We start from the raw sequence: 26,288 nt of genomic DNA on the forward strand, positions 1-26,288 counted from the left end.
ATTAGGGAACTTAGGTGGGCAGCTGATTGGGAGGACCGCATCTCCCTATATGCAGACGACTTCCTCCTGTATCTGGCTTTGCCTCAGAAATCATTGACAGTGGTCCTTGATATATTTACGAGTTTCGGAAGAAACTCTGGCTATAGAATCAACTGGAGCAAATCACAGATCTATGTCCTGCACGGTAGCCCCCCAAGGGTCCCGGATGGCTGCCCAATTCAAACAGTAACGGACGGATTCACATATTTGGGTATCTTCATCTCCACAGATCCCAAACTCCGTTATGACCGAAACCTCCTCCCACCTTTACAGCGGTTCAAGAGGGACACTGCTGCTTGGAAGACGCTTCCGATATCTTTGTTGGGTCGTGCGGCCCTCTTTAAAATGATGGCACTGCCTCGATTCCTTTATGCCCTTCAGAATTTCCCAGACCCAGTACCGCAAAAGTATTTCAAAGACATCGAATCCACCCAGAGAGCCCTACTCTGGGATGGTAAACCGCGTATATCGCTCCAGAAATTGACACTTGGCTGGTACGACGGAGGTATTGCACTCCCAGATATCAGGAAATATTATTGGGCAGCTCTCCTCGCAGCCATAAACCAGTGTGTTTACCGTGGGGATGAGGACCCAGGATACAAGATGGACAGGTGGATACTGCCGGGTGGTAGCTACACAAGGGCACTATACTCCAGACCAAACAAATTCCCTCTTACAGGTCCCACACAGCTCTCAGTGCAAATCTGGCACACGGCAAACCTCACTTTAGGGTGGGGAAACCGACTAACACTTGCCACCCCACTATGGGACTCTGAAGCCCTGGGCACACTGGGACGCTCTAAGGGGTTCGATAAATGGGACCTAATCGGACTCTCACGGATCAGGGACCTTTGGGGACGCAACGGGATGATCACCTTCGCCGCACTACGACAGACACATGAGTTAGCTGACTCAGAATATTTCCGATAAGTACAGGTCAGACATTCCCTCCAGACTAACATCCCAGCCAGCTCCGACCTACCAGAGTCCTCCCCACTTGAGGATAGGCTGATGGATGGTCACTTATCCGAGAAAGCTATCTCACTCACATACAAGAAACTTATACGCAATACCCCAGATCCTCTAAAGGCACTAAGGTAGAAGAGAGGGCGGGAAGGCCTGGAGCTAGATGATGAAGAATGGCAGGAGGCGCTCTCCTCGCTGAAGGAGGTGGCCATCTCAGCAAAACTTAGGTTGGTTCAAATAAAAATCCTACATCGTATATATCTCTCTTGTCCCAGACTGGTTCTCATGGGTAGGAGCAAAGAAGGGATGTGTAGAAGGAACACATTATTTGGGAGTGTCCTTTAATTCATGCATACTGGAAGGAGGTACATAAATGTATGAGTGATGTTTGGGGGGTTGAACTACGGCTTGAAGCCAAAAGGTGTCTTCTAAATGTATGGGAACCGACGGATCTCAACACCACAGGCAAACTCTGGTCAACACTTGGCCAGATGGTGGCTAAGCGGAATATCGCTCGCCTATGTGGAGCAACAACACCACCGACGCTTGCCTCATGGAAAACCGATATGGACTGGTGTATGATAAGAGAACAAACTGTGTATGTGTCACGTGGCTGTCCCCAAAAATGGATAGCAATCTGGACAAAATGGAATAACTATCGTGGCAACATATGTGAACCCCCGTATATGCCCCCCCTTGACGAACCATTGACTCCTTGATCTGTATTTCTACTATCCTAACTACTCTTTCTCACAGTTCTAATGATCGAAACAACCTGTTACTGGCGTTGATGTACTGCACATGCATTTCATGACCTGATTGTACGCATTGACTGCTCCACCAGTTTTGTTAATAAAAAGATTTATAAAAAAAAAAAAAGAAAAAGAAGATGGAGGCAAGCTGTAAACCCACAGACTGAATATAGGCTAAATACAACATGTCGAGAGACAGCGCATGGGCTGCCTAGGCTTGGCATAAACACTGCTTCATCTATTTCACTGGGGATTAAAAAGCACTTTATTGCCAGGAAACACTTAAGAATTGTGAGTGAGCAAGAGCAGGGCAGGCACATTTTTGCAATCCAATCAACTTTGAAGTTCAAGAAAAATATTAGAATTAAATAAACTAGAGAACTCGCAAAATCAAGCAATGCCGAGATATTGGAAACCATTTAGAATGCTCTTCCAGCTTTTCTGAATATTACACATGGAAAACTTTTGGTTCTGAATTGTATTTTTAGTTATTTTACAAATGCTTTTCAATGCACTGCAGTCAAGACCTAGGTATCTGTTTCCTGCATTGCACTGCCTTATCTAAAGGCAATACATAACCAGAAGCTGGACAGCACATGGATAGATCATAATAAGTGAGTTAGAAATCTTAGAAATGTCCTGATTCTGTGGCTAAAATGCTAGCCAAATAGATTCAGTTTTTATACATTTTAGTGTGAAAGTGAAAATGTAAATACTCTTCAAAAAACATGATCAACAATCCTTGTAATTGATATGAAATCCGAACAATGATTATGCACGAAAACACTTGGACCCGATTTCTAAACTTTCTATCCGTAATGTGGACATACCCCACAAGTACGCTTCTTATCTGAAAGAAACACGTTAGTTAGATTCCTCACCTTAGAATATCCCCAGGCGTCAGACTGGATCCGGAAGATTTTTCGTCAGCAATACCCCTTGCGCGTCGCTAGGCGTCGTCTGTGGCTCCGCGTCCGTCGTCGGCGTCGTGCGCCGGAATGACGTCGTCGGAGTACTTAGACGCCGCCCTCTCGCGCTGACGTCAGTTCTTCTTTTTTCCGCGCCAGTAAGCGCAGATCCGGGAGAGCTACCCCTTTAGTCACTTTTTGACTAACTTTTTCGATCCTTTTTGATCTTGTTCGACTCCGGTGCCGGTAGGATGCCTGGTTTTAAAGCCTGTGCTGACTGTAACCGCCTGATGTCGGTTACGGACCATCACCGCCGGTGCCTTTACTGCTTGGGCCTCGACCACGACGCGGAGTCGTGTTCGGACTGCAAGGCCCTGACCTCGAAGGCTAGACGGGAGCGGTCCCGTAAGCTTCTCGAGATTCGCCACTCGGCTCCGCGCGCCTCTCGATCCCGGTCCAGGAGGAGGTCCAAGGATCGGTCGCGGAGCCGCAGCCGACGTCACCATCGGTCGTCGGGATCCAAGTCTTCGGGTAAGTCGAAGCATTCCAAGAAGTCCAAGAGGCGACACCGCTCTTTGGACTCCCCTCGCCGGTCGCGCGACTCGGCCGAGGGTCAGGGTGGTTCCACCCCCGCGGCTCCGGCGGAGCCGCAGGCGCCGCGCAAGTCCCCATACCCGCCGGTCCCTGGGACTAACGCGACGCCGGCGGAGGTCAGTGCCTTCCTCTCGGCCATGAGGAGCCTGGCTCCGCCGTCGACGCCCGCTGGCGCGCCTTCGGGCCCCGCGGACCCGACAGGGCTGCCTTGCCTGCCGGTGGCTCCGACCCCGGCGCCGTTGACGGCTCCGGCCTCGACGCCGCAAGCGCCCGAGGGACCCGTTCCCGAGTCCCCGCCGACGCCGGTCAACCTCGTCACGCCTCCTCCGCCGGCGTCGACATCGGTACCACCCCCGACGCCGACGCCGACTCCGCTCGACGTCGAGCCCCAGTTCAGTCCCGCTCCGGGCCCGGCGCCGCTACGGCGTCGATGGACGCCGTGTTCGGCGCCGCTAGAGACACATTATGTCTACCGCCCGGCTCCGTACCTTCCTCCTGTATACCAGGAATCGGATGATGGGGACAACTGGGAGGGACCCGAGGATCCTATGGCCGTTCAGGCTCAGCTGTCCCAGGACTGGGCAGATGAACTGGGGGAGGCCAGTGGTCTGGATACCTCTCCAGACACTGGATTCATCTCTCCTCCGACTGTGGCTTCGGAGGAGGGTGCTGCTTTCTCTGTGGTGCTGCGCAAGGCGGCCGCAGCCCTTGGGCTCGAGCTACCTGCCGTGGCTGTGAGGACTAACGTCCTCACTGAGGTGCTTCAGTCTGCAGCAAGCTCCACTGAGCCTCTGCTGCAATTCAATGAGGCCCTCATTGACGTTCTGCAGGGCACCTGGTCCAAGCCCTCCACAGTTCCTCCTGTGGACAGGAACGTCGCCAGGCGCCACCGCCCTGCTCCGGGCGACCCCAGTTTTCTGTCCCAACACCCTACCCCCGAGAGCCTGGTTATCCAGGCCTCTACCTCCCAATCCTCCTTCCCGACCGCTCCGCCGGACCGGGATTCCAAGAGACTGGAACAGTTTGGCAAGAAGCTGTTCTCTTCCCTCAGTTTGGGCCTGCGGTCTTTGAACACCGCCTGTCTCTTGGACCGTTATTCCCACTCTCTGTGGGATGCGGTGGAGGACGTGCTGCCCCTGTGTCCGGAGGAGGTCCAGACACGACTTACCCAGGCTCTGGCCGATGGGAGGGATGCAGCACGGCACGCTATCCGATGTGGGCTTGACACTACGGACTCGCTGGGTAGGGCAATTTCTACCACAGTGACGCTTAGACGTCACGCCTGGCTGCGGTCCACGTCATTTTCGGGCGATGTTCAGAGCACTCTCATGGACATGCCCTTTGATGGCACTCGCCTTTTTGGCGAGAAAGCGGACAGTGCGCTGAATCGCTTTAAGGACTCCCGGGCTACGGCCAAGTCCTTGGGCCTCTCGGCCCCGCGATCGCAAACTTCCGCTTTTCGCCCCTTTCGTGGCCAAGGAAGGGGTGCCTCCTTATGTGCGCCTAGCCACCAGCCGCAGGACCAACCTGCGCGCGGTCGTGGACGTGGTTTCCGCCGAGGCGGTTCTGGAGGACGACGCGGTCAGCCCACATCCACCCCGGCAGCATCCGCCTCGAAGCCTTCCTAGTCCGAGCTTTCAGGCCCATTCCACGCCAGTGGGCGGCAGAGTTCGCCATCACCTGCTCCACTGGCGGTCCATCACATCGGACAGGTGGGTGCTGCAAATCGTCCGAAGGGGCTACTCCCTCCCCTTCGAGACGACCCCTCCAGCCATGCCACCGCAGCACCACCGTATCTCGGGGGATCATTTGAATCTTCTCCACGAGGAAGTTTCGGCCCTCTTGGCCAAGGGGGCCGTCAAGTGCGTTCCGAGCCCAGAAGTAGGTCGTGGTTGTTATTCCCACTACTTTCTGGTTCCCAAGAAGGGCAAAGGGGGCCTACGCCCTATCTTGGACCTCCGGAACGTCAATGCCTTCCTCCGGAAGGAGAGGTTCAAGATGTTAACTTTGGCTCAGGTTCTGGCTGCCCTCGACCCTGGAGACTGGATGATAGCGTTGGACTTGCAGGACGCATATTTCCACATCCGCGTCCTGCCGGCCCACCGGCGTTACCTGCGGTTCACAGTGGGCCAAGAGCACTTTCAGTTTACCGTGCTCCCCTTCGGCCTCACCAGTGCCCCTCGGGTGTTCACGAAAGTGATGGCGGTGGTCGCAGCTCATCTGCGCAGACCAGGGGTTCCAGTCTTCCCCTATCTCGACGACTGGTTGTTGAAGGCGGGCTCGCCCCAGACAGTCGTCTCCCACCTCCAGACTACGGCGGATCTCCTGCATTTGCTGGGATTTTCCATCAACGTGCCGAAGTCACACTTGAGTCCCTCTCAGATGCTCCTCTTCATCGGAGCAGTTCTCGATTCGGCGCAGTTCCGGGTCTATCCACCGGAACAGCGGGTCCGGGATATTCAGGCCCTGATTCCCATCTTTCGGCCTCTATCCTGGTTTTCAGTCAGGCTAGTGTTGCGGCTTCTGGGGCTGATGGCCTCCTGCATCCTACTAGTGCATCACGCCAGGCGGCGCATGCGGGCTCTGCAGTGGGACCTGAAGTTTCAGTGGGCCCAGCATCACGGCAACCTGTCCGACCATGTCTTGATCTCGGAGGGCACTGCACAGCAGTTGCAGTGGTGGCTCACGGACCGCGATTGGGTCATGGGCAGAAGCCTCTCCCTTCCCCAACCGGAGCATGTCGTAGTGACGGATGCGTCCCTCCTGGGATGGGGTGGCCATATGGGAGAGGCGGAGATCAGAGGCCTCTGGTCTCTGGCGGAGTCTTGTCTCCACATCAACCTGTTGGAGTTGAGAGCGATCCGGCTTGCACTGAAAGCCTTCCTTCCCTCTGTCAGGGGCAGTGTCGTGCAGGTGTTCACGGACAACACCACCGCCATGTGGTATTGCAACAAACAGGGCGGGGTGGGGTCGTGGACCCTTTGTCAGGAGGCTCTGCGCCTCTGGACGTGGCTGGAACACCAGGGCGTCACCCTAGTGGTTCAACATCTGGCGGGCTCTCTGAACGCCAGAGCAGACGAACTCAGCCGCCGGTGCATGATGGATCATGAATGGCGTCTGAACTCCGAAGTGGCGCAAGGTCTCTTTCAGCAGTGGGGAGAGCCTTGGTTAGATCTATTCGCCACCGAAGAGAACGCGCAATGTCAGCAGTTCTGCGCGTTGGAATTTCCAAGGCGGCACTCGCTCGGCGACGCTTTTCGTCGCGAGTGGAGTTGCGGTCTGTTGTACGCCTTTCCGCCTATACCACTTCTGCCCAGAGTGCTGAAGAAGATCAGGCACGACCAGGCCCAAGTCATCTTGGTGGCTCCGGATTGGGCACGAAGGTACTGGTATCCCGAGCTACTCAGTATGTTGACCGATCCTCCGATACGTCTGCCCCTTCGGGAGGATCTTCTGTCGCAGCAGCAGGGGACGGTCCTCCACCCGAACCTGTCCAGCCTCCACCTCCATGCGTGGAGATTGAGCGGCGGCAGTTGATGCCATTTGACTTGCCTCCTGAAGTCTGTGATATCATTCTGGCAGCCAGGCGTCCCTCCACAAAGACGGTATACGCCTGCCGGTGGAACAAATTTGTGGCATGGTGCACAGCAAAGGCTGTGGATCCCCTTTCCGCCCCTCTTTCTGAGGTTCTACTGTTTCTTCTTTCTTTGGCCCGGCAGGGCTCTGCCCTGGGCACCCTGAAAGGTTATCTTGCTGCCATCTCTGCCTTCTTGCGGCTTCCTGATCAGCCTTCTCTTTTCAAGTCCCCTGTAGTTACACGCTTTCTAAAAGGCATTACTCACACGTTCCCTCCTGTCCCTTTTGTAATGCCTCAGTGGGACTTGAATCTTGTCTTGACATTCCTGATGTGCGCTCCCTTTGAGCCTCTTCACAATTGTCCTCTTCGTCTTCTGACTCTTAAGACTGCTTTTCTGGTAGCCATCACCTCGGCTAGACGGGTGAGTGAGCTCCAGGCTTTATCTTCCAAGCCTCCTTTTCTGTCTGTTCATCCGGACAAGGTTGTCCTTCGGCCTCGTCCCTCCTTTCTTCCGAAAGTGGTGACTCCATTTCATCTTGGGCAGTCTGTCACCTTGCCCACCTTCTTTCCGCCTCCGCATCCTTCCAAACAGGAAGAGAGGCTCCACCGTCTGGACCCAAAACGTGCGCTCTCCTTTTATTTGGACCGCACAAAGCAGTTCCGGGTGGACGACCAACTTTTTGTTGGATACGTGGGTGCTAAGAAGGGGAAAGCGGTGCACAAACGGACCATCTCTCGGTGGGTCGTTTTGTGCATCAAAATTTGTTACTCTTTGGCAAAAAAGGACCCTCCTGTTGGGCTGCGCGCCCATTCTACTCGGGCCACGGCGGCTACTACTGCTTTGGGACGAGGTGTCCCTTTGCAGGACATCTGTCAGGCGGCAACGTGGGCTTCGCTACACACGTTTGCCAGGCATTTTTGCCTTGACAGCCAAGTCCGGAGGGATGGCTTCTTTGGCCGTTCTGTCCTCCAGGACTTTCTGGTGTGATCTTGGTTCGCAGACCCACCACCGGGGATGGTATTGCTTGGGTATCTATTCTAAGGTGAGGAATCTAACTAACGTGTTTCTTTCAGATGAACGAGTTACTTACCTTCGGTAACGATGTATCTGTAAGAAACATTAGTTAGTTAGATTCCTCACCGACCCACCCATCCTCCCCGTTCTGCGAACTGACATCTAGGGTTAAGGTTATCCTTTTCAGGCCCCTAGATTTTATTTTTGGCACCAGTGTCGGTATTTGCATGGCTCTGCGTTCCTGGCGCGGAAAGCTATGTACAAGAACTGACGTCAGCGCGCGAGGGCGGCGTCTAAGTACTCCGACAACGTCATTCCGGCGTACGACGACGCCGACGACGGACGCGGAGCCGCAGACGACGCCTAGCGATGCGCAAGGGGTATTGCTGACGAAAAATCTTCCGGATCCAGTCTGACGCCTGGGGATATTCTAAGGTGAGGAATCTAACTAACTAATGTTTCTTACAGATACATCGTTACCGAAGGTAAGTAACTTGTTCTATAAGTGCAAAACCACATTTGCAGCAACTGAAAATATACTTTTGCAAAAGGATTTACTCACATAGAGATCTTCATGTGAATAAATCTACAAGCAGAAGTGGGCTGGGAGTGTGCATAATATGGCAGGAATGCAATGGGCTGGAAGGAGTTTCTCAATGGCAAAATGTTTCCAGTAGCCAAAATTAAGATCACAAGTCCACTTGTCCCTTTTGCCTGCAACAAATGTATAAAGGTGTATGTGCATGCATGCAAAAATGTAATTCACAAACATTTTCCAGGAACATGCCTGCAAACATGCAGCTGCCATAGGTTTCCATGGGTTATGTTTGTGAATTCCAGAAAGTTGGAAATCTGCACTCAATTGAGGTTGGAAGCCTACAGGTGCATATTTTCAACTTATTTTGATAACAGACCTAGTTTGTACGTTTTCATTCACAAGCAGCACTACAATTAATGTCATTTTGTATGGTGTTCTAAAATTTCCAGTTTAGCCTCCTAAGGTATGAAAAACAAAATCTTCTTACGGGGTTTATCTTTTTTAGACTGCATTTGAAAAAGTTGCATCATAATTGAGCACTTTGGGGCATTGACAAGAGGTAGGGACTGCTATAGATTTGATATAATACGAGGCAATAAAACAGTACTCTTGAAAGGACGAATAATAAGAAAATATGGTCTTCCCTTTATTACTCTCATCACTAAATGCCCAATCTCTGTTATGGGTGACTTCCACTTTCATATCATTCGAACTACCATAGTCCCTTGATCATAGTCCCTTGATCATAGTCCTTTGGCCATGTGCCCTTTGATCAAAGATCATCAATGAATCAATCAATGATTTGTAAAGCGCACTATATACCCGTGAGGGTTTCAAGGCGCTGGGGGGAGATTCTGCTGCTATTGGTCGAAGAGCCAGGTCTTGAGTTGTCTCCTGAAGGTCAGCAGGTTTTCGGTTTGTCGCAGGTAGAGGGGGAGGGTGTTCCAGGTCCTGGCGGCTTGATGGGAGAAGGATCTGCCTCCGGAAGTAGTTCTCCGGATGCGTGGGACCGTGGCCAGGGCGTGGTCAGCAGAGCGGAGTTTCCTGCTGGGTACGTAGAAGGATAGTCGACTGTTGAGATAGGCTGGGCCGGTTTTGTGAAGTGCCTTGTGTGCGTGGATCAGGAGCTTGAAGGAGATTCTTTTGTCGACGGGGAGCCAGTGCAGGTTCCTCAGGTGGGGGGTGATGTGGTCGCGGCATTGGATGACGAGGATCAGGCACGCCGAGGCGTTCTGGATTCTCTGTAGTCTGTTGATGAGCTTGGACGAGGCTCCAGCGTAGAGCGCGTTTCCGTAGTCGAGTCTACTGCTGACTAGGGCCTGGGTGACTGTTTTCCTCGTGTTTGTCGGGATCCATCTGTAGATCTTGCGGAGCATGCGGAGGGTGTTGAAACAGGTGGAGGAGACTGCGTTGACTTGTTTGGTCATGGAGAGTTTCGAGTCGAGGATGACTCCCAGGTTGCATGCGTGGTCGGTGGAGGCCGGGGGGGAGCCCAGTGACGTCTGCCACCAGGAGTCGTCCCATGCGGAGGGGTTGGACCCGAGGATGAGGATTTCCGTTGGTCTGTATTCAGTTTGAGGTGGCTGTCCTCCATCCAGTCTGCGATGGCCTTCATTCCCTGGTGAAGGTAGGATTTGGCGGTGAGGGGGTCCTTGGTGTGGGAGAGGATCAGCTGAGTGTCGTCGGTGTAGGAGATTATGTTGAGGTCGTGCTGTCGGCGATGCGTGCTAGTGGCGCCATGTAGACGTTGAACAGCGTCGGGCTGAGGGAAGATCCTTGAGGCACGCCGCAGATGATCTCGAAGGCCTCGGACCGGAATGGGGGGAGGCGGACTCTCTGGGTTCTGCCAGAGAGGAAGGAGGTGGTCCAGTCCAGGGCCTTGTCTCCGATCCCTGCATCGTGGAGGCGTGTGCGTAGTGCGCGGTGGCAGACGGTGTCGAAGGCGGCGGAGAGGTCCAGGAGGATGAGGGCCACCGTTTCGCCATTGTCTAGTAGGATCCTGATGACGTCTGTGGCGGCGATGAGGGCGGTCTTGGTGCTGTGGTTGCTGCGGAATCCTGGTTGGGACGGGTCCAGGATGTTGTTGTCTTCGAGGTGACGGGAAAGCTGGGTGTTTACTATCTTCTCGATGACCTTAGCTGGGAACGGAAGCAGGGACATGGGTCAGAAGTTCTTGAGGTCGCTCGGGTCCGCCTTGGGTTTCTTCAGTAGGGCGTTGATCTCTGCGTGCTTCCAGTTCTCAGGGAAGGTGGCGGTCTCGAAGGAGAGGTTGATGATTTTGTGCAGGTGGGGTGCGATGGAATTGCCGGCTTTGTTGAAGATGTGGTGCGGGAGAGCGTCGGACGGGAATCCGGAGTGGATTGTTCCCATGGTCTTGATTGTGTCCTTGATGCTCACGTTGGCCCAGGTTGTCAGCGTGTCGTGGGCGGAGGGGTGCGGTGAGTTCGGTGCGGTGCGGTCGGCATGGGTCGTTCCGGGTCTGAAGCTGTTGTGGATGTCGGTGATTTTCCGGTGAAAGAAGGCGGCGAGGGAGTCGCACAGGGCTTGCGATGGAGGGATGTCGTTGGCGTTGGAGCTGGGGTTGGAGAGTTCCTTCACGATGGTGAAGAGTTCCTTGCTGTTGTGTGCGTTGTTGTCAAGGCGGTCTGTGCAGGAGGGCCTCTTGGCGGTCCTGATGAGGTGGTGATGGTTGCGGATGGCGTCTTTGTGGGCAGCGCGGCTGTCTGGCGTCTTTTCGCTGTGTCATATGTTTTCCAGTTTCCGGCAGGTGCGTTTTGAGTCGAGGAGTTCCGGGGTGAACCAGCTGACTCTTCTGCTGGTGTCTCTGCTGGTGGGGTTTTTCAGCGGGGCGACAGTGTTGGCGCAGTCGTTCATCCAGCTTTCGAGGGTGAGAGCACCTTCATCGGGGTTGGTGGGGTTCGTCGGAGGGTTGAGTGCGAGGCTTGTCTGTAGTTGTTCTTCAGTGACTTTGCCCCAGCAGCGGCGGGGGGTCTGTGGTTTGCGGTGGTGTGTGAGGGGTTTTCGGAAGGAGAAGTGGATACAGTGTTGGTCTGTCCATGTGAGTTCGGTGGCGTGGTTGAAGGTGACGTGGGGGCTTGAGGAGAAGATGGCATCTAGCGTGTGGCCGGCGATGTGGGTTGGCGTCGTGACGAGCTGTTTCAGTCCGAGGTAATATAGATCAGGTAATGTTTGATGTAAAGAGAACTCACTTCCTAGTAATTAGGCTGTGAATATAAAACTATGATGTAGCTCTCATGGTGAGTAGATTTATATAGTGTTGCATTGGGAACCAAATCGACACAGGTGCTTTCTAATTGAGGAATGGTTTATATGAAGGCAAGAAGAGGTATGCTACCATTGTGTGAATACCAGATTGGTTTGGCTCGGTGTTAGTGTCAACCTAGTTCCAAGCAACAGCAAAGAGGCGGTTTGCAATGTGTTCTGAGTATCTGAGGGAGATAAGGTCTGGCCATTCAGAAAAAGTGGGTTTGAGATGTGGGACCTGATGCATCGACTAGGCCTTACACAAACCAAACATTTTTAACTACTCCCTGATTTACAGAAGCCCGAGGGGTATGCTTGGGTCAGCTATGGTGTTCACCAATTTGCTCCAAAGCAACGCATCGTCAACAAATCCACCACACTCAGGGAAATTCACATGTTTAATCTGACATTTCATGCGAAAACAGATGGTCAGGGCTGAAATTACACCTGACATCTAAAAAAATAATTTCCAAGGCCTTACTTGATGCATAGGCATGAGTACACAGACAATGTGAATATTGAAATAGATTAACCATATAACTGAAAATCGCTTGCTTCTGCTACTTAGTTGCATCCCTGCTCGGTTCGTACTATGCACATACATAAAATACATGTTTGTTAGATTATGTAATGTTATAATGTAACGTAACAACATATTGTAACATAACGTGTGTATGTGTATTTGTAAAGTGCACGTTCACCCAAGTCTTGGGTCTCTTGGCGCTGAAATAGCAGTTTTAATGTTACCCAACTCAGTCGAAGTAATGTTATGTTATGTTATGTTGTGTTATGTGGTCTTGTGCCGGGAATTATGACATGCTTTATTATTGTAAATGTTCTGCAAAATTAGACATTGCATAATATTTAAATGACTGATAAATTGTTAATATTTGAAAAGGTTTGTCTAATTTCCACTGTGCACGCAGTGCTGCCTTTGCCTGACTCTTATCCTAAATGCCTTTTTCAGGATTCCTTTTCCAGTGTATTTCACATGAAATCCGAGGAGCTTCGGGACTCCGCAGACGCTGCCAAGAGGTAAGCCAGCGTGGGCCTCGGACAGATCATGGTTAAAATCAAACGGCCATAATAACGCGCTGCTTCCTGTACTAAACCGGAAGCTGGTACTCTGTGCCGTTCTCGATGTATAGTTTCCTTCACGCGCCGTGGTACGGAGTTTTAAGGGCGGGAATGGATTCGAGAGAGTGGCTTCCCAGCACGTAAATGCGCTGTCACTGAGGCAGAAACATGCAACTTCTGATCAGATCATAACAAAAATAACTTTAAACATCAACAGCCTTTCTGAAGGACCGGAGGTGATTAAAAGGGCTTTCTCTGTATCACATGTATATCTCGTGCCAGAAAGGAAGGCTTACGGAAGCAAACTGCGATTCATTCATTGCCTGTTGATCAGTTCAAAGCGGGTTCTCCGTGGAAAGTCAAAATAGGAAGACTTTATTTTCAATCAGTTCCCTGGAACAATTTTGTTTATCGTCCTTTTAACTCAATTTACTGATTTGCTGTTGTAGTGGGTTTCGATTCCCTTTATTTTAATTGGCAAGAGAAGAATTGTGGTCTAGTAGATTGACACTTAAACACGGATGACGTGGGTTCCAATCCCAGCTTTGATTTCTGTAAATTCTCAGTGAAACATGTTATCTCAGTTTGTCTAAAATTGTAAATGTGTAGTAGTGTGGTGTCTGGTATTCTTACATTTACATACGTGTTTTCCACCATGCCCCTGCTAAAATGCAGCCTGCATGGAGAACATGTAAAGTGCGCATGACGGTGTGACTGTCCCGACGGTCGGTCAAAGCTCCCTGCGCACTTGGAGTGGGCAAACCACTCCTCCCCTGCACTGCTCTGTGAGCCGAGCAGCTCCGCCCCTACCCAGCTGAGCACGGGGAAAATAAAATGATGATAACAGTGAGTTATTATTTTATTTTTTCGTTTTTCAACCTGCTCAGTGGGGCTATGCTCCTCCGCCTTAGCGGTCTTTTCCTTTTGTTGTTGTATTCCAGAATAATGATGGTTCATGCTGTTATTACCTCTAGGTTAAAATATGCTAATGTTCTGTACCGAATCTACGACGTTATTCCGCCGCTCTTTTCCCCGCTTGGAATCACAACGCGGTCGTTACAACGATCGCGTTGTGATTCCGCATGCCATTACAACGCAAGTTGGAACAACGACTTGCGGAGGGGGGGTGCTGGATGTTGGAATAGTATAATTTACTATTCCAACTCCAGTCTGTGCGGACACTAGGGAAGGTGTTGGATTTTAAATCCAACACCTCCCCCCTCCGCAAGTCGTTGTTCCGACTAGCGGAGTAATGGTATGCGGAATCACAACGCGGTCGTTGTAACAACCGCGTTGTGATTCCCTTCGTTGAAAAAGTTTGGGGTTAAACATTGTTTACCTGGGGCTCCCAGATTATCTGATTAGCAGACTTCAGGTTGTACACTATTCCACTGCACGTCCCATTCCCAAACTTCCTCGCCAGACATCTATGTCTCCTTACTTGCAATTGCTGTACTGGCTGCCAGTAAAGTATTTAGTTTTGGCCCATAAGGCCTACTTTTCAGCCGACCCTCAGTACCTGATATCTAAAATGCAACCCTACTCTGCTGCAAGAGCTCTGTGCTCCTAACAAAAACTTTAAACTTGCCTAATTGCTTTGGCTTAAGTGATGCCTGTTGGTACTGTTAGTCTGTAGCACCGGGGCACTCGTTTGAGTATCTGTGCGCTTTACAAACTCATTCATTCATTGTTTTCATTTTCTAGTTTGATGGTAGGGAAGTTTCTGTCCGCAAAGAGACAGTCATATGTGGGGACCAGTTGTGCAGTCCAGTAGTATAGTTTGAGATTTGTAATCCCAAATCCACCCGACTGGACACGTTTAATAAATTAAACCCTGGGCGTGTGTAAATAATTACTCCACATGGTTTGCGTCTTGTGAAAAAGTCAGGGGATATACTCTATGGGAAGTTTTTCTGGACAGATAGTAGCAGAGGTAATGATGCTGTGATAAACAGTACTGACCTGGCTGCAATGGATAACAACCGCATACTCAAGTGTTCAAATCCCTTTTTGCAAGATGACCAATGGGGAACTGTTAATCCCTCAGTATTTTCGTTCATCTAATGCAAAATACATTCTAAGGTATTTTAAACTGTTCCCCGCTTGACGTAGCCTGTTATTGTACATATTTTATTGGTAGGTTTCATTCAATGAGAACTATGAAGATTTTTCTCAATTCCCCTCGAGGCCCGATGCATCCCCATAGATGTGGAGGGTTTGCTCAAGTCTTAGGATTGTGTTTGAGTTTTTAAAAAATATATACCAGCTGCCGCCTGCAGATAACACCACACAGTCTGTGTGCTTTCCTCTCTATTTGAACTCACAAATCTGTGCGTCACGCCTCATCCATTCACCTTGTGGCTTTAAAACTAGAGCAAATAAAAGATAGAATAAGGAGCATCCTTGTCAGGTGCTCCTGTCTATCAGGAACTGTTGGCTTGGACCTGTGCCCATGTGGCTGACGGTAGGATTGGCATGTATGTCAGAAAATAGGGCCCAAAGTTCACTTTTTCTGGAAGCTGGAGGAGAAACATCAATCAAAAGCTTTTTCAAAGTCCACCAGGACCAATGAGGCTGGACCTGAAAACTGACCACCATGTGCCAGTGCTACCTGTAGGTGCGAAGTACAATGCTGGGTACTCTGACTGGCCGTGAAACCAATTTGGCCCAAGCGGATCAGAGATCGGACGACTTTGTTGCATCGATTACCCAAAATCCTGAGTATTACAATGTCATTAGTGCGACAAAGGTGATGCGACATGGAGCCTGTCCTCAAATACGGTGAGCAATAATGGGGTTAGCAAAGAGGCATATTATTGAAAGATCTTTTAGGGGGAACCTATTTGGGCTAGGTGTTTTGCTGAATGGCATTCTATGTATTTTATCTTGGAGCTCTTTGACTGTGATTGGGAGATCAAGACCTAGCTTGCCTGATTCTTGTAACATGCTTACTATTAAGTCTTTTGCTGTGGGGCTTTCAGTTTCAGTTTTTCGCGACCATGTAGAAGAATACGACTATTTGCAATAGTTGGCAAATGGTCCAACAATCCAAGGGAAACAGTTACCAAGCCCTTTAACAGGTCTCAGATTCTAGATTCTATTCTTGTTTCTTTGGGAGGAAAAGAGGGGATGCACTGATTATGCCACGCACAGGTAGTGCGCATTGTGGCATCGTCTTTGTCTCCACGCCCACATCTGTAATACAGCGCAAGCACAAAGATTCCACGATATTCATGGGGCCAAACCCTCATCCAAATGAGAGCAGGCCCCGCTGGGATCGCTGAGGCATGCATTTAGCACCAGAGTAGTGTATATTACAGAAGGGTTGTGCAAACACGTGCAAATCCATGTTTAATACCATCGTGCCCCTGGGATGCAAAAGGCAGGCACAGAAGCCACTTACACCCCCAAGGCACTAGGTGTAATATATCTCCTGGTAGCTAGATATGTTATATTACAATTTCAGTATTCAGTTGTCCACATTTTCATGCCTAAATGTATTGTGGTCACAGAAGTTATTTACAAAGTAAACGTTTCAACACATTTTGCATTAATACAACTCATAAGGCATCCTGCTCTCTATTTGGAGCTCATCAGAGGAGTTTAGCCATTCTGTTGGTAAGCATTTAAATATTCCTGTAGTGTAATGCTTTTGCCGTGTGCATAAGGACTTGTCAATTCATCTTTACATCAAGGATCTCAACCGTGTCTTCTTAGAAATTGTGCACTATTGATTTTCTGATGCGAGCTAGTGCTTTGCATATACAGCATCAACTCAGTGTCAATAATAAATAGAAAATGTGCTGCCAAAGGCAATAAGGCTGAGCTTTGGCAAGATGGTGCATTAGTTATGTATTTATTTTCTTAATTGTAAAAACAGGCCACAAAAATGAAAAGAAAACATGTCACCTAACTGTGGTGGCCATATGTGTGCAATAATAAAAAATCAATTTAAAACAAATTACCATTGCATATAATTTTAATAAATCAGCATAGTGCTTCCTAGCTGGTGTACGTGGTACAAATATATAAACCTTTTGTAGTTTTAAAACACATCACAGAAAATATGTTGCTATTGCTTCTAACTGCTGCAACCAGCACACCTAATTTAAGCACATAAGGATGACCAAAAAATGGAAAGAAAAAATCATTGACAAGGTAATGTATTAATCCACGAAACCTGGCACTGAAGTGTATTTCTCTTTTGGTGAATGTGCATATGTGATTAGGCAAAACGGCATCACACTGTAAGAACATCAATTGGTGACGTGGCTAACCTGTTGCCCCCTACAATATGCAGTGGTGGACAGAAGCAAAATGTGAATGGCAGTTAAAGAGGCCAGTGGATGAAGAGGGCTGATGCATGCCTTTCTATGTTTGTATATATGTATGCATTTTTGTATTTGTGAATGTTTCTGATTGTAGGAAGGCTGGTGGCCAGCGAAATCTAAACCTAAAAATAAGAAACATTTTTAACCCACAATATTTCAGTACTGCTGTAATATAAGATCTAAAAAAAGGCCTGAAGATGTATTTAACGTTTATCCAATTGGTGAAAAACGTCTTTGTAAACTGTTTAAGGATATAGAAAGGAAACACCTAGGGCTTTCTCTAGGATGATGAGACCGGTGCCACTGTACCAGGTGCTGACTTCAGGGGGCGCCTGGTTGCATGTTTATTTTGGTTTTTAACGCACCTGCTGCAGCTTTCCTTGCCTCCAGCAATTTCCAAACAACAATAAAAATGTTAAGATAGCTCTGGTGATTTATGTTCTTCTTAGAGAGAGGTCTGAGTTTTGTCTAGTTGAGGTTTTGACTGATCGTAGAATAGCACAGATGATTAAAATGCTTGCTGCAAAGAATGTGTACCATGCAGATCCCAAAGTAGATATAATGTAAATAGGTCAATGGGTTACTGCTTTTCTAAGAAACATCCTTTTGTTACGTGCAGTTTATAAGTTAGCATCCTAATATAGATCAGTGAATTATTGACTGTCATCAAAAAACTGCATGCACACTGCAAACTATAGATTAGAGCATTGATTAAAGTTGCAAAAAGGGTTCAATTGGGTGGAAATTGAGTAATATATTATTGAAGAGAACCCCCAACTACGGTTTTCCGTTTCCAATTTTGAGTTTGTGCCTCTCCTGACCAAGCACTTTTAAACTATACTGCCTACCAGAATGGATGACATGTCACTCCTACACTTTGTAGTCCTCTGGCTTATGTAACATTTCCTATAAGCTGATTTACACATGTATGATTGATTGTCTCTGTGTAATGTGTGTGTGATGCAAAGTGCTCTGACATCCTACACTGGTATGAGTGGCGCTATATAAGTAATTAAATGTATCTGAAAGAGAGTGGTTATGGAGACTTGAGGGGCACTGTTAAAAGGTGGTGGTGAGAGAATCCATGGTAGAGGTGATCACCACCCCCAACATGGATGGGGGGGTTCCAACAAACATCGTCGCACTGGGCGCCACCAGCGCTAAAGCCGGTTCTGGGAGCACCCCTAACCAAATATTACTGTCTCACACAAATGCCCTAGATTGGTGTGCACCGCATCAGCCCTGAAACCCCTTTGCATATGGTACTTCCATTGTGCTACTTAGGGAGCGATTATTTTACAAGTTCGCAGCAATGCTTTGAGACTACAGATGAAAAACATGCGTGATTTACACTTTTACAGTAAATACATGATCCTTAAAGTGCAGTAGATTTAAACAAAGTAAAAACTGGCTGCACACACGTTCTTAATTTTGGCTCACTGCACTATGCGTCAGCAAGATGGAAATTACAGAATAATGTAATTTATTTATAAATAATTTTGAGTATACTACTTTGTGATCACAACAGTTTTTTGCACCATGTCTTTTACCTTACTATTTTTTACAGGGCTCCCCATGTTAAGATGAGATGTGTGCCCACTTCAACATCACCCTTCTTTCTGTGAAGAAAGCAATTCCTCCACATAGCACATATAAAATACATGTGGAGATTTTCTCAAATTTAAGAGATCCCCCAGCATTTGAGAGCTTCAAAACTGGCATCTACTGGATACTGTTTTCACTCATGGTCATGTTGAATAGAAATCTGGGCCAGTGGTTGCAAACTACTCGGTGTTTATATATCATTTTTTTGGGACTCCACTTTCATTTTGCAAGGTGATGATGTACATCAGTCACACTGCAAAAAGGAAATTCACAGGCAGTTGCAAAGCCTACAGCCTTATTAATATTTATGAGCCTAGAGTCCTTTCTGTGGCTGCTTATACAAAGGTAAGGATGTAGGCCTGCGGGGGCCAGAAGGCCTTTGTCCCTGAATGCGTATATTCACTGCAGGACCACTTTTTTTCACATCAACCCCTGTCCCTCAAATGGAAAGGGGCAGCTTTCAAAAATCGGCCTAGAAGCAGCGAATGACGTCAGAGGAGCACATAGTGGGCCCCCAAGACCACTGTCTACTGTAACCAATGCCAGCAGTCACTGGTCACTGGTAACAAGATGGAATCTGTCATTTAGAAACAGCTTCCATCTTGTAAATGTGTTAGCTCCCTTTTAGATCTCTGTAAAACATTAATGTTCTGTGACTTCAATTGCAGTTGCAAATCATTCATACATTGCACACGATGTTTGGGATGCCCAATACACATCCACGTTCGTTTGTGAGTCAGTACGGATCACAAAATGCACTTTGTGAGTCAGAAAAACTTTTATGACTCACAATTTTTCTTTAGTACATTGTCACACTCCGGTGCTTGCAAAGCCTGCAGTTTTGAGAATCGTAGGCTTTGCAACCTCAATACTTGAACCTGCGAACTGGTGCGTGAGGAACCAGCCTTGAGAGTTTGAAGACTTGTAGCCGTAAGAACGTGAAGTTACAGAACTTTTCAAAAGTCAAACTTAGTATAAATGTAGTTGCCTCAAGACTGGTACAAGGTGCTATATCTTCCTGAAAATACCCCTAGGGGTGACAGAGCTGCACTTTACAAATGCTGATTGATTGATTGATCGAATCTCTGCAGCTTCATTAAAAAAAAAATCCTATTGAGGGCTTTTTTGGTATTAGCTTTGAGGCTTAAGGATGACCTCTCATTAGTTGCATCTGATCACGTGGAGCTCTACTTTTTTAGTACAAAAGCTAAAGCTGCAGTATTACCACTCATTAGTTGTCTCTGACCCAAGAAGTCTTACTTATATGAAGCCTTGTGCCTTCACCGGTTGATTCCTAGTCTGTAGAAAAGGTAAGATCTTTGACTAGTAGAAGCCACAAGCTTTTGCTCGCCCACAGTCCATCACAAGTCATCTGCAAAGGGTGCTTAGATCCTGGTCTACTGAATCCTGTGGGCTAACATTGCTTTAACACTTTACTATTGTTTTTAATAGGACAGCTTTTGTTTTGCTCAATTTTATACTCCTGTATCCACATGTCTTCTTTTTGCGGGCCAAATCACTCATTAAGTTTTTCTCTTTTTACCTGATGCGGTTTGTAAATTGTAAGTTATTTAGCTCATAACTGTATTTATCACATATACCATGTGCATTTTATAATAGGCTCACTTTGCTGCGTGACCCACGCTATAAAGGTGAATTTGGGATTTCTTATAGAAACCAGTCTGTCCCTTAAAAGTCAGATCATGTGTACCTTGTGTGAACTCAGTCACAGCTCACATCAAGACTGTGGACAGGCGGCTCCATTGCTTAGAAATTTAATTTCATTCTGTTTGGCTCAGAATCTCATTGTCAATTTCTATAGTGATTATAGAACAGACATGCAGGTATCGTGTCAGACAGTCTAAGAAGTTACAGTAGTGGCATACACTCCAGTCCCTATCCAGTGGTGGCTGATACATGTCATAAGTGGTGGGGGCAGGGGAGCGCAAGGGGGAGGGCGCGGGTATGTTTAATACTAAACAAAAAATAGACTTACCTGACGCTGCCAACCACCTCGGTGCTCCTCTGCACCCGGCACAGGCTCCCAGAGTCCCTACCCAATCCCAACGCTGCTCTCATGCTATATATATATATATATATCAAGCATGAGAGCAGCGTGGCCTGAGCGGGCTGCTTTGACGCTCAGTCAGGGACAGGGAGCCTGGGCCTTTTCTCCACCCGATGTGCAGCACAGCTCAGGTGGAGAAACCTAATTGCGCATGTCAGTGTTCCTGGACTGAGACGGCTGGCCAAACTGACATGCGCACCTAAGTGCACCTACCATTTCTCCTCCCAGTCCCAATCACTGCCCTGTTAACCTGGCACTGCCCTACTCTATGATCGCATCGGCTACCAGAGAGCTAAAAATAAAATGATAACAAAGTTGTTTGATTATCATTTTGTTTTTCGTTTTCTGGATTTTTGCGTGGGGGCTACGCTCCTCTGCCATTGCAGAGGAGCCGCCGCCTCTAAAGAGGAATTTGAGTATTATTTAGCTGAGGTTTCTATTGTGAAGTAAACAGTTACAAAGATGTAATTGCCACTAACGTTAAACGGCAGACTGTCTGTCAGGTTACAGAGATCATAACCAAGCTGAAGCTTTAAGCAAGAGAGTTGAGGGCTTACGTTATGCGGCTCATGCAACAAAGACACTGTGAATTCAACAGTTTGTCAGACAGTGAGCTGTTTAGGGGGCTTATGCTCACCGGAGTCTCTCCCCTGATCTGTCAGATTTTGACATGTAATGTTCCATTTTCCAGGTGTTGATATGTGCTATTTACGGCATCCTGTAAATACTGCACCCCGAATACTTGTATTTACCAGGTGCCGTAAATACCTGACACCAATCCGGCCTTTTCATAATCGGGACCTAAGCCTCTGCCCAAGATTAGTTTAGCATTGCTTATGGCTTGGTGAGCAAAAGCCTATATCCCGTCTCTTTAAGAATGGGAGTCAAACTATGGGCGAAGTTCTGTGACTTCTCTTGAAAGATAGGTCTTTTGACACCTGCTGTCCTCTTCCTCAAGGGAGGACACTGAAATTGATAAATCTGAGCGGCAGCGGCCGATGCAGGTAAGCGCGGCGGGTCGGGTCGGGATGGCGACAGACGAAGGAATAGGAGTTATTTATTTATTTAATTGTCACTATTCCGTCATCTGTCGACATCCCCCCATGCCCCACCACGCCTACCTGCACCGGCCGCTGCTGAATCTGAGTCACAGAATAGCACTATACCAGATCGGCCAATATCCAACCAGGCCATAGATTCACTGGAAAGTAGTGATTTATATGTGTTTATACGTTTTCTAAACAACAATGTTAATCCATTTGTTATTGTGAAAACATTATTATGTTCAGTCAACTGCATGCTTGTTTGCCTGAGTCAGCGATTCAAAGCAAAACTCCGGTGGCCTCTACAGATCCCGGGATTAAACAGATGAATCTCAAGGGAGAAATGGACTGTCATTAGGAAAGTCAGCAACATGCAGATAATGCTGTGTCCTGCAAATGTCTTTGGGAAGATTGCTTGCATGTGTGCCATTCTGCAGAAAATAGTGGCTGATACTTTATCTCTACATCCCGCCTCTTTGGGTCACACGGCACGCGACTACTGTATCCTAACCAGTGCAAGAAATTAAAAACGCCGAATTATGAATACTTTGGATTGCAAAAAGATAAAGGTTTCCTGAGTAGGTTTATGGAAAGGACGAATAAACGCAGGCCAGATTTAGTAACATTTTGCGTCATGGTTGCACCACTTTTGTGGCGCACCCATGACAAAAAGATATTTACAAAGCCACGTACGGGGCGATTTGCACTGCTTTGTGTGGCTTTGTAAAAAAAAAGTAACACGATGCAGTGGCTTGCACTGCATTGCGTTACATTTCATTCGGTGAGTTGTTCGATGATGGAACATGGGCGTTCCAATGCATCCCCTCATGAATTTCATGCAATCCCTGATTTACAAAGGTTTGTAAACCTGGGAGTGCGTGAAATCACTACGCCTCCCAGTGGATGACGTAACAAGGAGAAAAATCTTATTTTCTCCTATTATTTCCTCTTTCAATGTGTGCTGCAATGTGCAGCACACTTAAAAAGAGGAAAATGCGTCCGGAGATTGTTTTTGTGTAGGACGGTGTCCTTCCTGCCAAAAACAGCTCTCCTTGTAACGCAGGCACCCTTGCACCATGGTGCAACAATGCCAATGTTCGCACTAGGCTGCCTGAAGTGTGGCACTGCTATGAGAGAGCAGAAGTGCGCCATATCTTAGAAGACACGGTGCATGCTTGCTCTCTCCCTTCCATGCAACGCAGCACAGCAAGTTGCCTTGTTTATTGCGTTGCGTGAAAGGTTAGTAAATCTGACCCTCAGAGTATTGCTGCTCATTCAGGCTAGAGGAGGTAATATTTCAAAGAGCTGAAACAATGACAGCCCACTTCTGAATGCATTTCAGAAGAAGGATGAAATCCTCATGGGATGGCAACATTAAGAAAAAACAGCTTTCCCTTTCCACAGTCCGCTTCCCAATATTTATTTTATTAAGTTTGCATAAAGCTTCAGAGTACATGCCCCTCTAGTAACGGGCCCCTCAGTGGCACTCACACTTCATTGATGAGCAAGATGCTTCCATCATATAGTCCTCACTCACTTGGCAATCTTTTTTGAACCTCCGGGGCTTGGGTGCCAAAACCTTTAAATGCATATACCTGAATTACGTATAGAACAAGCATTGGAAAGGCAATAGGTCTCGCATTTGCTTCAGTTTAGGCAATTGTCGTTGTAAATGACAATGTCTTTTATCCATGTGTTATGGAATGTATTTATGTGGTGTGCAGTGGAAGTTTGTGGGTTGGATAGAAATTATTGTGGAATTGTGTGGCGTGGAATTGGGTGGTGTGAAGTGGATTGGTGTAGTGAAAATAAGTGGTATGGTGTTGAGTGGAAGTATGTGGATAGTAATTATTTGATATTGAGTGTACTGCAATTATCTTATGTGGGATTGTGCGTTATGGAGTGTAATTACGTGGAATGGTATTTTGAGTTGTGGAGTGGTATGTAGTGGAGTTTAATGATGTGGTGTGCTAATGAATCTTGTGGCATGGTGTGGAATTCTGTGGTGTGGATTGGATGTATGTGGTGTGTTGTGTTGCACTGAATTATGTGGTTTGGTGTCGAATTATGTGGTGTGGATTTAAATTGTGTGGCGAGGAACTCTGTGGATAGCTTTGCCTTTTTGGTGATGAAAAAAACGAATGGGTAGGAGATAAGCATCAGATCTGTGCCTTTGGTTGTTAAAAAAGAAAAAAGAATAACTGATGTGAGGACACATAACTGGAGCCTTTATGGGGCTCCTTGTCATAGCAGGGAGGGTTTTTCTGAGAGAGGAAGTAAATGCTTGATAATGGTGGCAGTAGTGAAATTAGCATAATTTTGGCATTTGTTATAGGTATTTTAATGGCCTTGAATGCCAAGCTCCTGGGTACCCATAATGGGGATGTAACAGATTTAAACACTGAAAAAGGTAGTAAAAACATCCATATTGGGGGTGCAGAGTCCCCCTCATGACCCTGGCTCCCGGTGGCACTGCACCTGCTGCACCATGGATACGTATGCCCCTGGGCGCCCAGAGAGCCAAGTCTTAAGGAGTTTCCCTAAACTGGACAAAGAGGCATCAGTCATCAGGAGGCTGATGAATGCCCAAAGATAAGGGTGCTGGCCCTGGGTGCAGTAAGTAGAATTATATGAGCGGGCAGTACATACGTCCTGGTGTAAACCGTACAGACACACAAACCTGCGACAGGTGGCCCTCCCGGTGACATTCTCGTCCTTAAAGGAACCGGTGCCACTGTGTGGCTGATAGGGGTATGTTCTCGAGCTCCAGAGTCCTGTTCGAGCTGTACTCTGTGCAGAAGTTTCACCAGAGACTCCAGATATGGGCGTCGCCATGTTCGGCCGAGACTACACTATGTGCATGGAACCGTTGTTCGATAAAATGCATGAAATGATAATTAGAGGACAACAACTGGTGCATAACGAAAAGCCATCAGTCAGGGGAGTGAAGCATCTGCCCCTGTGCAGGAGCTTGCAGTTCACCGGGCCTGCTTCTCCTTGGGTGAGAGACCCTGCCTGGTCCTTCCCCGCCTTATTTTTACTGGCCAATGTTGCCATTTCTGAGGGACCAAGTACATTAGAAGAGCTGGGGATGCGACGAGGAGCCCCTCGCTTGATTGCTGTACCCCTCCCCCAGAAGGGGGCGCTCTGCACTGCCTGACCCCGCCCCCAAAAAGAAAATAATGGTCACTATTAGTTATTCTGGGTGGAAGGGCCACCTCTGACCAATGACTGTAGGGCGTGCTAAGCGTTTGTCTAGATTATGTCTGTCTTCTCTTAAGTGTGCACTGGGTGTCAATTAGAAGCGCTTGAAGCGAGGTTGTTTAGCCTGTATGTATGTACGTAGTGTGTACTCTGAGTAGCGTGTCCGTGTGGTGTGTGCTGTGTAATTTAGGTGATATGTAATTTGTGTATGTTGTGTTTAGTTTGTGTGCTTAAGCCGGTGGAATATGTGTGTGTGTACTCTGTGTTTTCTGTGTCTTGTGTGTATTACGTGTAATGTGTGTGTATTGTGTGTGGGTGCCTGATATGTGTGGTTTGTGTGTATAGATGGGGTTTCTGTGTGTGCATATATGTTGTATGTCGTTTTTGTGTGAATTTTATGTGTTGGGGGGGGGTGGGTGTGTGTTTACGCTTGCTCATGCACGGAAAGTGTGAGTGTCCACTTAGGCACAAGTGAGGGCACTCTCACACGGACCGAGTCCAGGACGCCTCCGGAGAGTACAGTGACGGGGGATCCAGGCCCCAGGAGAGTACAGTGACGGGGGTTCCAGGCCCCAGGAGAGTACAGTGACGGGGGTTCAAGGCCCCAGGAGAGTACAGTGACGGGGGTTCCAGGCCCCAGGAGAATACAATGACGGGGGTTCCAGGCCCCAGGAGAGTACAGTGACGGGGGTTCCAGGCCCCAGGAGAGTACAGTGACGGGGTTCCAGGCCCCAGGAGAGTACAGTGACGGGGGTTCCAGGCCCCAGGAGAGTAGAGTGATGGAGGTTCCAGGCCCCAGGAGATACAGTGACGGGGGTTCCAGGCCCCAGGAGAGTACAGCGATGGGGGTACGGGGGTTCCAGGCCCCAGGAGAGCACAGTGACGGGGTTTCCAGGCCCCAGGAAAGTACAGTGACGGGGGTTCCAGGCCCCAGGAGAGTACAGTGACGGGGGTTCCAGGCCCCAGGAGGGTACAGTGACGGCGGTTCCAGGCCCCAGGAGAGTACAGTGACGGGGGATCCAGGCCCCAGAAGAGTACAGTGATGGGGGTACGGGGGTTCCAGGCCCCAGGAGAGTACAGTGACGGGGGTTCCAGTCCCCAGGAGAGTACAGTGACGGGGGTTCGAGGCCCCAGGAGAGTACAGTGACGGGGGTTCCAGGCCCCAGGAGAGTACAGTGACGGGGGTTCCAGGCCCCAGGAGAGTACAGTGACGGGGGTTCCAGGCCCCAGGAGGGTACAGTGACGGCGGTTCCAGGTCCCAGGAGAGTACAGTGACGGGGGATCCAGGCCCCAGGAGAGTACAGTGA

At 48.5% G+C, this 26,288-nt stretch overlaps 1 protein-coding gene across 5 annotated transcripts in view; it reads left to right on the forward strand.

The window, feature by feature from the left end:
* The window catches only part of PDE5A (phosphodiesterase 5A), a 708,225-nt gene that overhangs the window by 428,938 nt on the left and 252,999 nt on the right, over positions 1-26,288 (forward strand). For all 5 annotated transcript variants that reach the window (XM_085634223.1, XM_085634230.1, XM_085634240.1 and 2 more), the window contains exon 7: positions 12,621-12,688. In XM_085634223.1, the coding sequence (XP_085490349.1) occupies positions 12,621-12,688 (68 nt within the window). The remainder of the gene's footprint in view (positions 1-12,620; positions 12,689-26,288) is intronic.

Source organism: Triturus cristatus, chromosome 2_1, assembly GCF_964204655.1.
Source record: "Triturus cristatus chromosome 2_1, aTriCri1.1, whole genome shotgun sequence".
Taxonomy (NCBI): Eukaryota; Metazoa; Chordata; class Amphibia; order Caudata; family Salamandridae; genus Triturus; species Triturus cristatus.